Here is a 15,018-nt window from a genome sequence, read left to right on the forward strand (position 1 = left end):
CCCAGCCCAGGCTCGGGCAGAGTAAGATCGAGGTGGAAACTGCTTCTGATCAGCCGGCCAGAACAGGACAATCATGAGGTCAGAACTCTCAGGGTCCGCAGCACTGTGACTGCATTACTGTCACTGTCACATAGTCACAGGCTGTAACCTAGCGCTGGCCAACTGTTTTGAAAATAAATTCTACAGTCATAGATTCAGTCTGTAGAACAATTTTTGGGGTACTACTTCACAAAAGCCACACCTACTTTACAGTCAATCAAAAGTGCCCTGTTTATATAGCAATTTCCCCCAACAGCTGGAGATAACTATCTTTTCTTCAATTCCAGGATAGCAGGGTTCTTTCCTAAACTGTATTCTAGTACTAGATTTCTTTCTTTATTTATTTGGCTACACCGTGCAGCCTGTGGGAATCTTAGTTCCCTGAACCAGGGCTTGAACCTGTGCCCCCTGCACTGGGCACACAGAGTCTTGGCTCCTGGACCACCAGGGAAGTCCCTCCAGTGGTAGAGTCTGCTGGGAGGCAGTGGCAGTGATCTTGGGCAAAGACCATAAAGACAGGAACCAGGGAGAGGTGCAGGACGAGAGGGGACACGGCAGGAGACACTTAGGACGTGACCGCCACACACTGGCATCCAGGAGCTTGCGGGAGTCACGCTGGATGCACACAAGCCTGGACTGGCGGCACCCTAACCGTGGGTGCCAGCCGTCCACTGAAGCACAGATTCTGATAAACAGAAGCCCTCACTCGTAGCGCTTGCTGACTTTCTGAGTGAGCTTGACAATCGCTGGCAAAATTCCTGATGTTCTGAATGTTGCTCATGTGGATGGGAACAAGAGGGCTCTGGCACACCACTGATCTGAACTCCGTTTCAAGAGGCCCAGGTGGACAACACCAGTCTGTTTTCAAATTCACGATGCCAAACAAAGTTTAAAGGGCAACTTGCCTACATTTTATTACAACCAAAGAGTGACCGATTCTGAATTATATAGAGTAGAGCTCAAAAGCCTCACAACTGAACATGGTGTAAGTGTGTGTTTTTCTATAACTAATGTTTTGCAAGGAGAAAATTTGGAGATAAACATCTGTAAAGAAGTTCTCATAGCATTGAGGGAACATTACTTCTGACTCCCTTGTGTTTATTTACCAATTTTCTGAAAGCCACTGGGTAACAGATGGTGTCACAGCTCCAGACAACAATAAAGAGATCCTTTTCGTTCATCTACACTGTCAGTCCATGATAACCCCTGCCAGCAGCAATAGGAACAACCCTTAATCTCTCCAAGGAGGGACCTGCGATTTTAAAGTGTTGTGATTCAAAGTGTTGAGACAACAATTAGAAATCTGCAAGCTTGTCCATACATATACAAACATGCTTATCTCTTTAGTTAGAAGTGGAGAATATGGCCCACACTTAAATATTATTTCACAATAATTAAAGTGAAAATAAAACTGAAGGACAAATGGTCTTCCAAACTCTTCCCCCCCAAAAAGAATCAACCTTGCAATACAGGGGATGTGGATCTGATCCCTGGTCAGGGCACTAAGATTCACCATTTCCCCAAATCATCGAAGAGTCTGTGATTAGAAATGTTTGGAAAGCTGTAACACAAAGCTCAAGTCAGTCTGAAATAGGCTCCAGCTAGGGAGGCGTGGGGACCGAGGCTGATGAGTGGACAGGAAGCTGTTCCCATCCTGCATTTCATAACCTGACCCGGCTGCCCCAGAATCATGCTTTATCTCCAAGGAGGACTCATTTCAAGCAAGGGTTTTCTTCATGTTCCTAGAACGGGAATGTCAGGTGCCAGGCCTACGCAGACTTCCCGAGTTTGGGATGCAAAGCTCCTGTATCCACCTTCCAGCTGTGACCAGAGTAGCAAAGGTAGCAAAGCTAAGACCAGAGCTTTCTCACTCCTCAACACTTTACCTTCTAGAGGACAACGCTATCCTAAAATGTCAAAGCTAGAGGGGAAAAATGTGAAAGAGAAAACCTACAAAAATATCCTACAATGTCAAACACAATCACGTCAAATCACAATCAAGGAGAAAATTTGGGGATAAACGTCTATAAAGTTCTCATAGCACTTAGGGAACATCATTTCTGACTCCCTTGTGTTTATTTATCAATTTTCTAAAGCCACCGGGTAACAGATGGTGCCACAATTCCAGACATCAATAAAGAGATTCTTTCCATTCACACATTACACAACCATGTGTAAATAGAAGCCACAATCTCACCCTGACCTGCTCATATTCTTGTGCTGCTGATACAACCTAACATCCCATCAGTTACTCTCACAAAGTCTGCGGGACAAAGTCTTCTGGGCGTAATTTCCAAGGCATGTGGGATGCTAACACACACCACTAACGTTGACAGCTGTTCATCCGGCCATAGCACCTGTTTGCTGTGCCATGATTCGGTGCTTGCATGAGATTGGATACACCTGCCCTTCTATGTCCACTGTGATCCTGAGCTCATCCTTGACCATGGCCTAGTCCCTAACCCGGGTCGGCATTCACTTCATCATGAGCTGGATTAAACTGTGATACGAGAGGAAGTCACACGCAGACACCTGCTCTCTGGGGCTTTGGGAAGATGAAGTCACTGGTGGCTTGGATCAGAGTTCAGGACGGTCTCTAAACATACACACAGGGGCCCTGTCTGCTGCCTCTGGGGGATCTCACATCCAGGGCTCCCACCCTTCCCAAGTTCTGCCGAGGATGTTGGGGTCAGTTGCCTGGTCAACCAGGCACCTCACTTGGGCCTCTTCTGAAAGTCCACTTTTAGGCTCCTGGGCACGAACGCTGTGCTCTCGGCTTCCTTGTGCCACAGCGACATAGTCTTTGAAGGCAGGCTCCTTCTCATGGCCCAGGAGAAGCTCATCACTGGAAAAAAGATCAAGCAACACAAAGACACAAACTGCAGGTTATTTCTCCAGTCCAAACCAGACACTCCATCTGGTCACACAACATACTCTCTGCTCATTGTCCTCAACGTCAAGATTCCATCCGCAGGAAAACAGAACACTGCTGGGAACATCTGTCTGCAAGTGTGTAGGGGTGTCTGTGATCCTCACCAACAGCTTGTTATATTCCAGTTTCTGATTATATTAATAGCAATCCTAGTGGGTGTGGAGTCTCACTTGCATTTATCTGATGACTAATGATTTTAAGCATCTTTCCACTTGTTTATTGGCCATTTGTCTATATTCTTTTATAGAAATGTCTGTTCAAGTCCTTTGGTCATTCTTCTCATTGCGTGGTCTTTTTATTATTCAGCTCTAAGAATTTTTTCATGGATTCTATACACAAGTTCGTTATTAGCTATATGACTTTCAAATGTCTTACCCCATTCTGTGGACTGTATTTTTACTTTCCTGATGGTATCCTTTGAGGCACAAAAGTTTTTAATTTTGATGAATTTATGCTTTTCTTTCTCCTTCTCTTGTTTGTGCTTTTGGTTTTAGACTTAAGAATGTCAAATGTCATTGCCAAATCCAAGGTCCAAAAGATTTACCCCTATGTTTGCTTCTAAGGATTTTATAGTTTTAGCTCTCACAGGTAGGTCTTTGACCTGCTTTGAATTAACTCTGTTTATCGTTTGGGGTGTGAGTTCCACCTTCATTCCTTTTAGTGATCTTTGCTGGAAAGATCACTGAATGGTCTTGGCATCTTTGTCAAAAAACAACTGACCATGGTCATCATTTACCATTAATGGGAAAGGCCAACTTTCTTCCTTCTTGTGAATCATTTCTGAAAATCTGTATCTGTTGCAGACCTCAACCAGAAAAACCTGAAAGCTAGGTTAAAGGCACCTGATCTGCATGCCCATTAATGAGCCACCACTACACTCTGTGCACCCAAGGGCTCTGCCACCAGGGCCGCATTTGTCCTGAGAAAAGACAGGAGCAAAGGTAAACACATCTCCTCATGCAGGCAGAGATGTTCATGCGACAGTCCAGGACTGTGGTGAGGGGGCCCAGGCTGACTGGTGTGTGCGTGTGTGTGCGCGCGTGTGGTGTGAGTGTGGGTTTCAGAGTCAGGACCTCACTGGGCTGACGGGTGGTGGTGGTGTGTGTGTAGGGGGGTGTGTTATGTGTTGTGTGTGTTTATGAGTCAGGACCTTGCTGGGCCGACTGGTGTGTGCCTGTGTATGTGTGGTGTGAGTGTGGGTTTCAGAGTTAGGACCTTGCCGGGCTGACCGGGGTGTAGGGCATGTGTGTGTGTTTTAGTCAGGACCCGGCCGGGCAGTGAGAGGTGGCCTCTGCATGCTGCACCCTGCCATTGTCAGTGGGGGTGACAGGCTGATGGCACAGGCTGAGTACATATACACACACACACAAATATGTTTAGTGATTCTCTCGGGAATAGCGGCATGTTGGTGTGTGTGTGTGTTTTTCCACAAATAAATGCTTACCATGTAATAACTGCTGGATTGGCACCTGCTAGCTTTCTCTTAGCATAATGAATCTTCTGCCGTGGATACCAATTTTGTTCAGTTACATTTATTTCTTGAATCCACGATCCTCCTTTTCTCAGCATTGTCTGTTCAAAATTCTGAGGGAAAGGAACATGATTTTCTCTGCTTAATGGTATATGCAGTCACATTCAAACAGACCCAACAGGTAGTGATCTCAAAATAAACCGAGTCTCCAGCCGGGAAGGGCTCTGCAGCTCTTTGCACACACTCTCCCTGCAGCACATGTGACGGTGATGCTGACCACGAGGGTCTACACTTGGGCTTACCGCGGCCCTCCCTGAGGAGGGGTCACTGCTGCGCTTCCTCCTGGGGGCTGAGCGGAGAAGGACGCTGACCTTGTGTGGAACAGACTCAAAACTAAAACTTGTCTAAAAGAAACCAAATCCCATCACCAAAGGATTACAAATACTCTCAAGTCTAACAATGTCCTCCAAATAAAAGGCAGGTCTCTTGTCTAATTTTCAAGCTAAATGATCCCAAATGTTAACTTTGAGAGCTGTACAGAACCAAGTAAGTACTTTGGTAAACACATCCCCACCAGGAGACAGGAAAGGCGGTCAGTCATGAGCACGCTGGAACAAAGCTCCAAAGGGGGGAGAACCACCGACCTTCCAGTCAAAGGACGGCTCCTTCACGAACACGTCCATGGTGGTGGTGAGCAGGTCGGTGCGCGAGCGGAAGGCCCTCAGTGCGCACACCATGACGCTGCTCATGAGCCCCGTCTCCTTCAGTGGTGACATCAGGTTGATGAACTGGCGAGTCAGCCGGAAAGGCATCAGCTCAGGGACCCGCAGAACCTAAAGAGCAAACGAGATGCACGGCGGATGAGTGAGGCCTCCTGCAGCTGTCGCTCATGCATGCAGAGCACATCTGCTCCCCTCTTCTTGGAACTGGCCACATGGGTGTGAGGTCACCATGCCCCAGAGCAACCACATGGTCTGTGCGTGCAGCCACACAGCCCAGAGACGGAGAGCTGGAGTCTGACATCAGGAAAGGTGTGCATCTCATCCATGCAAGACGTTCTGATGAGCCTCCTAGCCTTTTACAGGAGCAAGTGATGTAATTAATCTATCAGCACACTGTCCACAACCACCTGAACAAGGCTGATACAAAGCTGAGACTCTCCCATTTTGCAAGAATGACCGCTTTAATGATCATGGCAGGCCAACTGTCCATAGAGGGGTGTCCATAGACGGGTCGCAAAGCTGACGACAGGTCCACCCCAGCACAGAGCAGGGCGAGCTCACCTGGGTGGCAGAGCCGAATGCATGTCCGAAGTCAATCCCGATCACGCCGCCCGTCTCCAGGCTCACCATGAAGTTGTTCAGATGCCGGTCTCCGATGCCCAGAACCCAGTGGCCGATGCACAGGAGTGCGTGGGAGGTGGTGAAGTGGTTGCGAAGGGCCAAGAAGGCCTCAGGGCCAGTGCTCATCTTCAGGAAGGCCCGCCTACAGGGGACGGTCATGTGGCCTCTGCCCGAACCCTGCCCCTCCCTCACAGGTGTAAAGTCAGAAAGGCACTTACTTTAAGAGATCTGCAGGCACTTTACTTTCTCTTTTCCTAAAAGATGTGACTGCTTCAGTGCGATTAGCTACTCTACAATTTAATCATAGGAAATGTCTGATTAGAACAAACTTCCCATGACCTAAAATTTAAAATTTTTGTTAAATTGAAGCTCCAAGGCAAAATTTTCTCAGAAACAAAGTGAATGTACAACTTTGAGAAGGATGAACTAGTTGGAACGAGGGGATGAGAATACCACGTACTTGAACATGAGGGGATAGGCCCCAGGGTCACACTTTCCCACCATCGTGATCAGCCATTCTCTGTACTCAGATGCAGGCGCCCGGGGGTCACTAACATGCAGGAGAAAGAGAACCAATGTTAGGAAGGTATCGAGGGCAGCTGACTTCAGAGGCCCACCAGCAAGGACTCACTGCAAAGTAGTGAAGAGGCAGGAAAAACAAATATGACTTAAATCATATTTAATATTAACACTGCATTCCTGCCACCCTGGGCCAAGAACTTCAACATACCACTATTCATTCTGAATCACTCCTCAAAACACATGGCTACTTCCTATGCAAAAATGCAGGGATAGACCACCAGATACAAGTGACATCCCGCTTCACACAGAGGAAGATGAGCTGATGACGCAGGCATATGGTTCTGAAGGCCCCAGGGAGGGGGGACCCCTCCCAGCAGGACGGCAGCACCACACACAACCTGTTCACAGCAGGCGAGTCACTAACAAACTAAACAGCCACAAATTACTTGTTGATGGCACACTGTCTGCTTCTGTCATTATTTAAACATTGCCACACGTTTTTAAAAAAACATTTCCAATAAGGAAATACAGACAAAATCCACGGTAAGTGCAAAAAAGCATTTTCTTAAATGACGATGGAGTTGAGCTCAATTTGAAAAGCTGCTTTCAGTGATGCTTCACAGACAAAAGGCAGTGTCTGAACAGGTGGAAACACCGCGGTCCTTGTAGAACCACTTTGGGGTTTGTATCAAAAGCTGAAGACGAAACAGGGTTACATGTGCTACTTAGTAATTAAATCACTTCAGGTGAAGCTTTTCTGAGCTGCCACTAGGTTAATTTCAGGAAGAGATGATTTCAATCTAAATTCTCTCCCAGTTACAAATGGACAAAAATGTGTAGGCAGGAAAATTGAAACGTACAAATTAAGGAAAAAATAGCAAGGATTTTAGGAATAGGGGGCTGTTTTAAAAAGGTAATGGGAACTAATTTATATAATTCCTATTTGAAAGTGAAAGTCACTCAGTCATGTCTGACTCTTTGCGACCCCATGGACTATACAGTCCACAGAATTCTCCAGGCCAGAGCACTAGAATGGGTAGCTTTTCCCTTCTCTAGGGGATCTTCCCAACCCAGGGATCGAACCCAGGTCTCCCACATTGCAGGCGGGTTCTTTACCAGATGAGCCACCAGGGAAGCCCAATTTGAAAAGCACTTTACACTCCATGGACATCTGTGTACCGTGTGCTTTTCACACTTTCTCTCCTCACAAGTGGGGCCGTGGGGCCAGTCGGGCTCACTGTGCGTTAGCAGATTCTAGAGCAGATCCCTGACCCAGGCGCAGTCCTCCAGGGGCAGCAGGAGTCATTTCAGGCAAAGGACTCCAGTGATTGGAATTTAAAGTGGGTAAACACTATGTAGCAACTACTACCCAGGCGTGAGAGTCTGAAAAGAGCAGTGCTCCTATGTTAAGAAAGAGGCAGTGAGAGCACTGCTGCTGCTGCTGCTAAGTCACTTCAGTCTGTCTGACGCTATGCGACCCCCTAGACGGCGGCCCACCAGGCTCCCGTCCCTGGGTGAGAGCGCTCTCCTACGCAAATGCTCTGAGGAGGGGGAGAGGCCTGAGGCCTTTTATGATCGTCTCCTCCCTGCCATCCTCCCGCTGGTCCCCAAACTCCTGACTCCCGCTTCAAAATGGCTGTAAGCCACGCTGTTCTTTCCCTTCTTTACAGAAACAAGGAACAATTTTTTTTTTTAATTACTAATTACAAAAATATATTTATTACAAAAAACTTGGAAAATATAAAAGGATAAAGGAAAGTATAAAGTTGTTGTATCTTGACCTGGAACTCAGCACCAGTCCCCTACCTGCACTAACCTGTACCCACCTGCACCAGCCAGTCACACACTAACCTACACCTCCCAGTCACCCACATGTACTAACCTATACCCACCAGTCACCCTCCTGCGCTAACCTACACCCACCAGTCACTCACATACTCTAACCTACATCCTCCTGCACTGACCTACACCCACCAGTCACCCACCTGCGCCCAGCAGTCTCTGACCTGCACCCCTTCCACACCAGGGACACCTCACCTCTCCAGCCTCAGCTGCTTTGTCTGCACAGAGGAGACAGTAGTACTCACTGTGTAAGTTTTGGTAAAAAATAACTTCATACACAGTAAAAACTGAGAATGGTGCCACAGAAAACACATAACTAAATGTTAGCTGAAATCTTAGTATTTGCTTTATCTTCTTCAAACACTTCTCTTTTTGTTCAAGGTTAATTCTATTTTTAAAATTGTGATAAAATATATGCAGCTACTGCTTAGGAGGAGAAGCGGGAGGCAGAGGATGAGATGGTTAGATGGCACCACTGACTCAATGGACATGAGTCTGAGCAAACTCCAGGAGATAGTGATGGACAAGGAAGCCTGGAGTGCTGCAGTCCACAGGGCTGCAAACAGTCAGATATGACTGAACGACTGGACGTGACTGAGCAACAGAGTGATTGCTTAGAAACCTTGACTCCAGGTCATCTTCACCCACCTAGAGGCAGACTGAAACACAGGCTGGGCAGGGCAGTAATGAAAAGGGCCTGAAAACATCCCTGGAAGCAGGGGGTGGAGGAGCCCTGCCCGGGGAGGGGGGCAGTGGGCTGGGGTGGCCAGGTGGAGTGGGAGATGGGCCCTGGGCCTCAGGTCACCTGGTGTAGGCTTTCTTCTCCTCCCGTGACATGCTGCTCAGAAGAAGTTCCTTCAATGTGCAGGTGTTTTCAATCCATTCAATTAGCCCCAGCCTGAAAGGAAGGTACAGTCATGAGGCCCCACTGCTCGCCTTCTCTATAAAACAGCTCTGCCTTCGCTTCCTTCTCAAGCAGGAGCCTCACAGCAGAGCAGTCTGTGCTGCTGGTCTCTGTCCTGTGACACCTGAAACCTGAGCTGTCCCTTGTCCCCACCCACAGAGGGGAACTGCACCCCCCCACTGCAGAGGGGCAGCCGCACCTGGAGGTCATGGGCACCACGTGATAGGTGGTCATTTGCAGGCCCCTCTGGCCGCAGGCGGCATCGTGGGCCAGGATGCTGTTCATGACCTGGAGCAGCTGCTGGATGCGGTGGTCTTGCCGCAGATCCTCGCCGCCCTTCACCAGGAAGGGATACTCCCGTTCATCGTGGCCGCGGATCACAATGCGCTTGGGTTTCCTGATCGAGGCCATCACTTTCACCTTTAGAGATTGAACAGCATCTTCAGGTGCAGCTGAGAGACCAGGTGGCCCGGGTCTTGTCCCCAGAAGGATGCAGGTTGGTGACAGACAGGTTGTGGGGCCCCTGGTTGCCCTGATTACGAGTTACACTGACACACATGCGTGCTTGTGAACAAGCCACATGACCTGTCCACTAGCGTTATGTCTATAATGGACACACACAGAGCTGATGCCTCAAGTCTACTAAACCCTTACACATGACTGGAATTAAAACATATATTAAGGTCAGTCAATTCCATCAGAAAACTCGTAACACAACTCTCAAAGAACTCCACGAGCCTGAGACCAAGGTGGGGAGTGAACTGAGGGGCCAACTCCGGCTATGGAGCTGGTGGAACTGGCACCTACCCGCTCGTCGAAGCCTGCAATCCGTGCGTGGTGTTCAGGCATTGGTTTGCTTCTGCCATCGTACTGACCTGGGAGGGACACAGAGCCACCTCAGATGCTGCGGGGACAGCGCATGCACTTCACACCCACCTTCATCCCCCCCACCCAGTCTAACACGAGAAAAAATTTTACTCAAAATTTTCAGTGGATGTATTTTTTTTTAATGCTGTTATTTCTCATTTGACTAATGGATGCTGCTTCCTATTTGGTGGAGCAGAAGCAAATGGGGAGACAGGGCTGGGCGAGCCCTCCATCTCAGCCCTGATTTCAGTCAGGTTGTGTATCAGGAGGCTATGCTTCAATGTTCCTGAAACTCACGGTCTGGGGTGCATAGCTGTTAATAATAACAAAGAAAAGTCTTTCTCCACATCTTTTTTGTCCCCGCACTGGAGTAAGGATACAAGTCACTGTACTGTAAAATTTTTTGTCTGGCAAATTCCAGGGGGAAGAAGGGACGTGAGGATCACATGGTGCCCACATGTGGCCAGCACGCTGCCGCCTGCCTGCAGTGTCAGCCCCTCCTGACGGCATGTCAGGTGCCATCACCCCCTCACTTCAGGTGGAACCATCACGTCTCCCAAGAAGTGGGGTGCAGGCACACTGCATCTTACTGCTCTGTAGACACTGCCGTTTTCACAAATGGAGGCTTGGTGACGGCCCTGAGTTGTCAGGAGACGGCATTTTTCAGAAACAGTGTGTTTTAACTTTCGTATGTACTCTGTTTCTTAGACAGGACCCCACTGCACAGTGTGGTATAAACGCAGCACTTACAATGCAGCCACCCACCTTGATGTGCTCTGCTGCAGGGGCTGGAATAAAACACACAGCATCTCGGGGGGTTGCCTGAATTTTATTTCTGAAAAAAAGTTCTGCAGGGCAATGCGTGGGCAGATTCAGAGGACATTACTAGCTACCATGACAGCAGGGGGCCAGCTGAGCACTCGTCCTCAGGAATGGGATGGGACTTGTAATGTGGTTAAGTGTACTGATCATAGAAACTACAGATTTTCCTGATGATGAAAAACATGTGGAATTTAAAATCTTTTCAAAAAAAGAAAGAAAACTGTTATGATTCTGATCTCACCCTCTTAGAAACAGAGGCTCTTGCTCTGGCCCGACTCTCCCTAGCGCCATGCTGTCTGCCCACAGGTGAACTCACCAGGGACCTCCAGTTCCGCTCTCAGGAATTCCACCCTGAAGTTGCTCATCCAGGGAGAACATTCCCTCAGGTTCCCCGGCGCATTGGAGGCCCTGGACATCCTTCCCAGTAGCGAGCCAGCGATGGTGCAGAAGTCTTGGAGCTTCATGCCTGGGAGTTTAGAGCCTCCTCTCCCAAAGTGTTTATCAAATTCCTTTCCAAAAGCCTGAAAATAATATTAAACTTACCTTAAATTAAAAAAAAAATTTTTTTATTGGAGTACAGTTGCTTCACAGTGTTAGTTTCTGCCGTCACCACAGAGCATTGGGGAGAGTTCCCTATGCCATATCGTTGGTTCTCGACAGTTACCTATTGCATACACAGTAGTCTATACATGTCCATCTAATTTATCTTTTTTTTTAATCTTTAATATTAATGTGAAGTTGAACTCCTGGAAAGGTTCTAGGTTTACAAATCTTTATAACAAACAGGTACTCAGTTACATTGCTTTTTTTTCTGTGCCTTTAATCAATAGTTTCACTTTCCTTGAATGTTTCAACCCTATTCTGGTGGATTATCCTTTTAATTGATGCAAATTAAGTGTTGATTTGTAATGAAGTAGAAAGTTCTAGATGGATGGTCCCAGGTAATAGAAACCAACCTCAGGACAAACCGTGGCTGGAGCTGCAGCAAGGTTTCTTTCTATAGGGGCTCTGCCCAGGTGGGCAGCGGGCTGTGCTCAACCCAGTCGGGCCAGAGTTTCTGGGTCAGAGCTGACGATCTCAGCAGGAGGGAAAGGACACCCAGTGTGCAGAGTGACAACGGGCATGACCCGGGTGTGACCCTGCAGGAGCCCTCCCCAGGAGGAGCGGGCGGGCCCCTCCTCTCCTTGGAAGGCTGCTCTGTGACCACTTGCAGTACCTACTCTGCCGCCCTATCTGGTCGACCCTGGGCCAGCCCCTGCCTGACCTCACACCCAAATTCTGCTGAACCCCGCCAGCTTTGCAGTCCGCCCACCTGCCATCTGGGATTCTGAGTGGCAATGGTACAAGCATGTGTGGTATCCAGGATCACTCTGAGAACCAAGAAGATTAAACCACACTTAACCTTTACATCTAAGAATCTAGCCACGAAGAACAGAATGTAATAAACGTGCCACTATCTGACCTAAAAACATGCCATCAATGTCTACCAGAAAGTCACAGACCTAACGAAAGTTTATAAATTCAACAGACATTTTAAAACCAGAATTATCAACGAACCAGCAAGTATAAGCCCTGGGCTCCACACGACTCTGTAATCTCAAGGAGCCTGCCATCCACGTACCTGGATAAACCTCCTTCGGAAACTCCCAAGGCCAGGAGCCTGTGGGTCTCCCAGGGCTGCGTGCATTCTCTCATACATTCTCTGAATGTTCTTTTTATCCACAGGTGTTTTCCCTAGTTCAACCTTAACATCCTCCATCCAGTCCTGCACAGAAAAAGACATGTCAAGCGGGACCACAGGCAAGTCTCACTGAGTTCCGTGTGTTATGCCAGGAGCTGTCACCTCACCTTAAAAAGCATCTCAGGGTTGGAGAGCTGCTCCAGGGCATTAATGAAATCCTGAACGACACCTTCTCGATCCAGCTTAGCTTTAATCCTGTTACAAAAATTAAAGTTTAGGTGCTCAAACATCTTCCAAAGATCAAGGCCAACAATGTTTATATGTATGTAACTATATTTACATATAAGAAAATATTTAACCAGCTACCTAGTTCAGAGAAGGAGCAATTTAAAAATTAAAACAGGGACTTCCCTGGTGGGACAAGGGGCTAAGATGCTGTGCTCCCAATGCGAGGGGTCTGGGGTTCAATCCCTGGTCAGGAAACATGACCTCACATGCCGCAACTAAGACCCAGTGTAGCCAAATAAGTAAAAGAACTTTTTTTTTAAAAGACAGATACTATTAAAAAAGAAAGAAAGATGAAGTGAAAGCAAATCCTCGACATTCTGTTGCACACAAGCTGACACATACAGTTTCTGTGGTTAAAAGGTCCCTTTCTCAACAAACCTGCAACTTCTCTTTCTAAGGAACTGATCACGCTACAGCTGCCTCTGCTGAGACAGAGGTGGGTGCCACAGGGCGGTAGGCATCACAGGGCGGTGGGTGCGAGGCCAGCCCATCAGGGCACTGCGCTCCCCCACACTGCCACTCAGAAGCTCACCACTCTAAATAACTAGGCACATCAGCTCCTGACACAGAAGGGCGGCTACAATACTGTTGTCTACCAAAGTCCTCTTTCTAAAGGGAAACACCACTGCATGTGTGCTCACTCACAAATCAACTAAAGAAGCCAAAAGGATAACATCTGGGCTATTTTGTGAGTCCTAACTAAGAGCGGCTTCTCAGAGACTTTCAATTTCAGAACAACTTCAGGAACTGATTTCAGAATGCATCTCGAGTCTGTCTCAACCAAGAGATCACTAGCATTTAGCACAACCCTCTCCTGACTAACACTGTAAGATGAACTGTGCTTACAAAAGGAAAGACATTCTACAGCAAATAACACACGGGTGGATGCACCCAGCCTATAGACGCCCAGGCCTCTCGCCCCAGGGCAGCGCTAACTCATCTGAGGACAAACAAGCATCCGTGTGTCCGCTTGGCCCACAGTCATTTTTACAACCTTTCAGTGTTTGAGCGACCTAATTTTTCTGTGTCACCTGGCCACAAACTCCTTGTTTTTATGACCAGCAGAAGTGTCTCTGAAGCAGTAGCTTTCGCTACTTATCATGAACGGGTAGACGATGGCCTGCGGGTAGTGGTCGGCAATGTCCTCCACGGTGCGCTGGATGGCAACCGCCTCCTCCTTGTCCAGCAAGGGCAGCATGTGGCTAATCCAGCCGATGAACTCCCAGCAAGGGACAGAAGAGATCTGCAACACAGAGCAGGACATTTAATGTTCCTTCCCTACACAGGGGCTGTGTGTCCAACATCAAAGCACAGCTGCATTTGCGATTGTCAGCGTAAAAGCAGACAGACGCACTGACGGAGGTTGGCCTTCGGTTCTGACCCGCCACGAGCCTACTCTGGGCACTCACAGAGCCCCTTTCTTTATAAGAATGGAAGCAGACAGAACTGCTGTTGCTGATTCTCCTTCAGTTCAGTTCAGTTCAGTCGCTCAGTTGTGTCCGACTCTGTGACCCCATGAATCACAGCACACCAGGCCTCCCTGTCCATCACCATCTCCCGGAGTTCACTCAGACTCACGTCCATCGAGTCAGTGATACCATCCAGCCATCTCATCCTGGGTCGTCCCCTTCTCCTCCTGCCCCCAATCCCTCCCAGCATCAGAGTCTTTTCCAATGAGTCAACTCTTCGCATGAGGTGGCCAAAGTACTGGAGCTTCAGCTTTAGCATCATTCCTTCCAAAGAAATCCCAGGACTGATCTCCTTCAGAATGGACTGGTTGGATCTCCTTGCAGTCCAAGGGACTCTCAAGAGTCTTCTCCAACACCACAGTTCAAAAGCATCAATTCTTCAGCGCTCAGCCTTCTTCACAGTCCAACTCTCACATCCATACATGACCACAGGAAAAACCATAGCCTTGACTAGACGGACCTTAGTTGGCAAAGCAACGTCTCTGCTTTTGAATATACTATCTAGGTTGGTCATAACTTTTCTTCCAAGGAGTAAGCGTCTTTTAATTTCATGGCTGCAGTCCTCCTTAGATTTACGTCATTCCTTCCACCAGCTGTACTGTATCCCACGTCATCTTCCTTGTGCTCCATCATCAACTTTTAGGGTGCCTGCAGTTCTTGCTTTCCAGACAATCCTACAGGGCTCATCCCTGCATGTTTATCTCTTTGTACCTGTGCTATACGCCCACAGGAGAAATTCCTAAATCCCTTGTTACTTTAATACTAACAACAGTAAAAATCACTGATTTTCCTCCAAGAAGATTTTTCAAATTTTCACCTCTAAAAGTCTTTTCCAAAA

At 47.9% G+C, this 15,018-nt stretch overlaps 1 protein-coding gene across 1 annotated transcript in view; it reads right to left on the reverse strand.

Moving 5' to 3' along the window:
• Positions 1 to 2,031: 2,031 nt before the first annotated feature.
• Positions 2,032 to 15,018, reverse strand: part of PRKDC (protein kinase, DNA-activated, catalytic subunit) — a 133,134-nt gene continuing 120,147 nt past the window's right edge. Inside the window, exons 75-87 of the mRNA XM_052651856.1 lie at positions 13,743 to 13,954; positions 12,591 to 12,678; positions 12,364 to 12,507; positions 11,059 to 11,263; positions 9,861 to 9,928; positions 9,253 to 9,473; positions 8,955 to 9,047; positions 6,246 to 6,335; positions 6,004 to 6,075; positions 5,726 to 5,927; positions 5,087 to 5,275; positions 4,416 to 4,555; positions 2,032 to 2,884 (exon numbers count right to left, since the gene is read on the reverse strand). Coding sequence (XP_052507816.1) covers positions 2,680 to 2,884; positions 4,416 to 4,555; positions 5,087 to 5,275; positions 5,726 to 5,927; positions 6,004 to 6,075; positions 6,246 to 6,335; positions 8,955 to 9,047; positions 9,253 to 9,473; positions 9,861 to 9,928; positions 11,059 to 11,263; positions 12,364 to 12,507; positions 12,591 to 12,678; positions 13,743 to 13,954 — 1,929 coding nt within the window. The 3' untranslated portion in view covers positions 2,032 to 2,679. The remainder of the gene's footprint in view (positions 2,885 to 4,415; positions 4,556 to 5,086; positions 5,276 to 5,725; positions 5,928 to 6,003; positions 6,076 to 6,245; positions 6,336 to 8,954; positions 9,048 to 9,252; positions 9,474 to 9,860; positions 9,929 to 11,058; positions 11,264 to 12,363; positions 12,508 to 12,590; positions 12,679 to 13,742; positions 13,955 to 15,018) is intronic.

The sequence above is a fragment of the Budorcas taxicolor genome, chromosome 14, assembly GCF_023091745.1.
Source record: "Budorcas taxicolor isolate Tak-1 chromosome 14, Takin1.1, whole genome shotgun sequence".
Lineage (NCBI taxonomy): Eukaryota > Metazoa > Chordata > Mammalia > Artiodactyla > Bovidae > Budorcas > Budorcas taxicolor.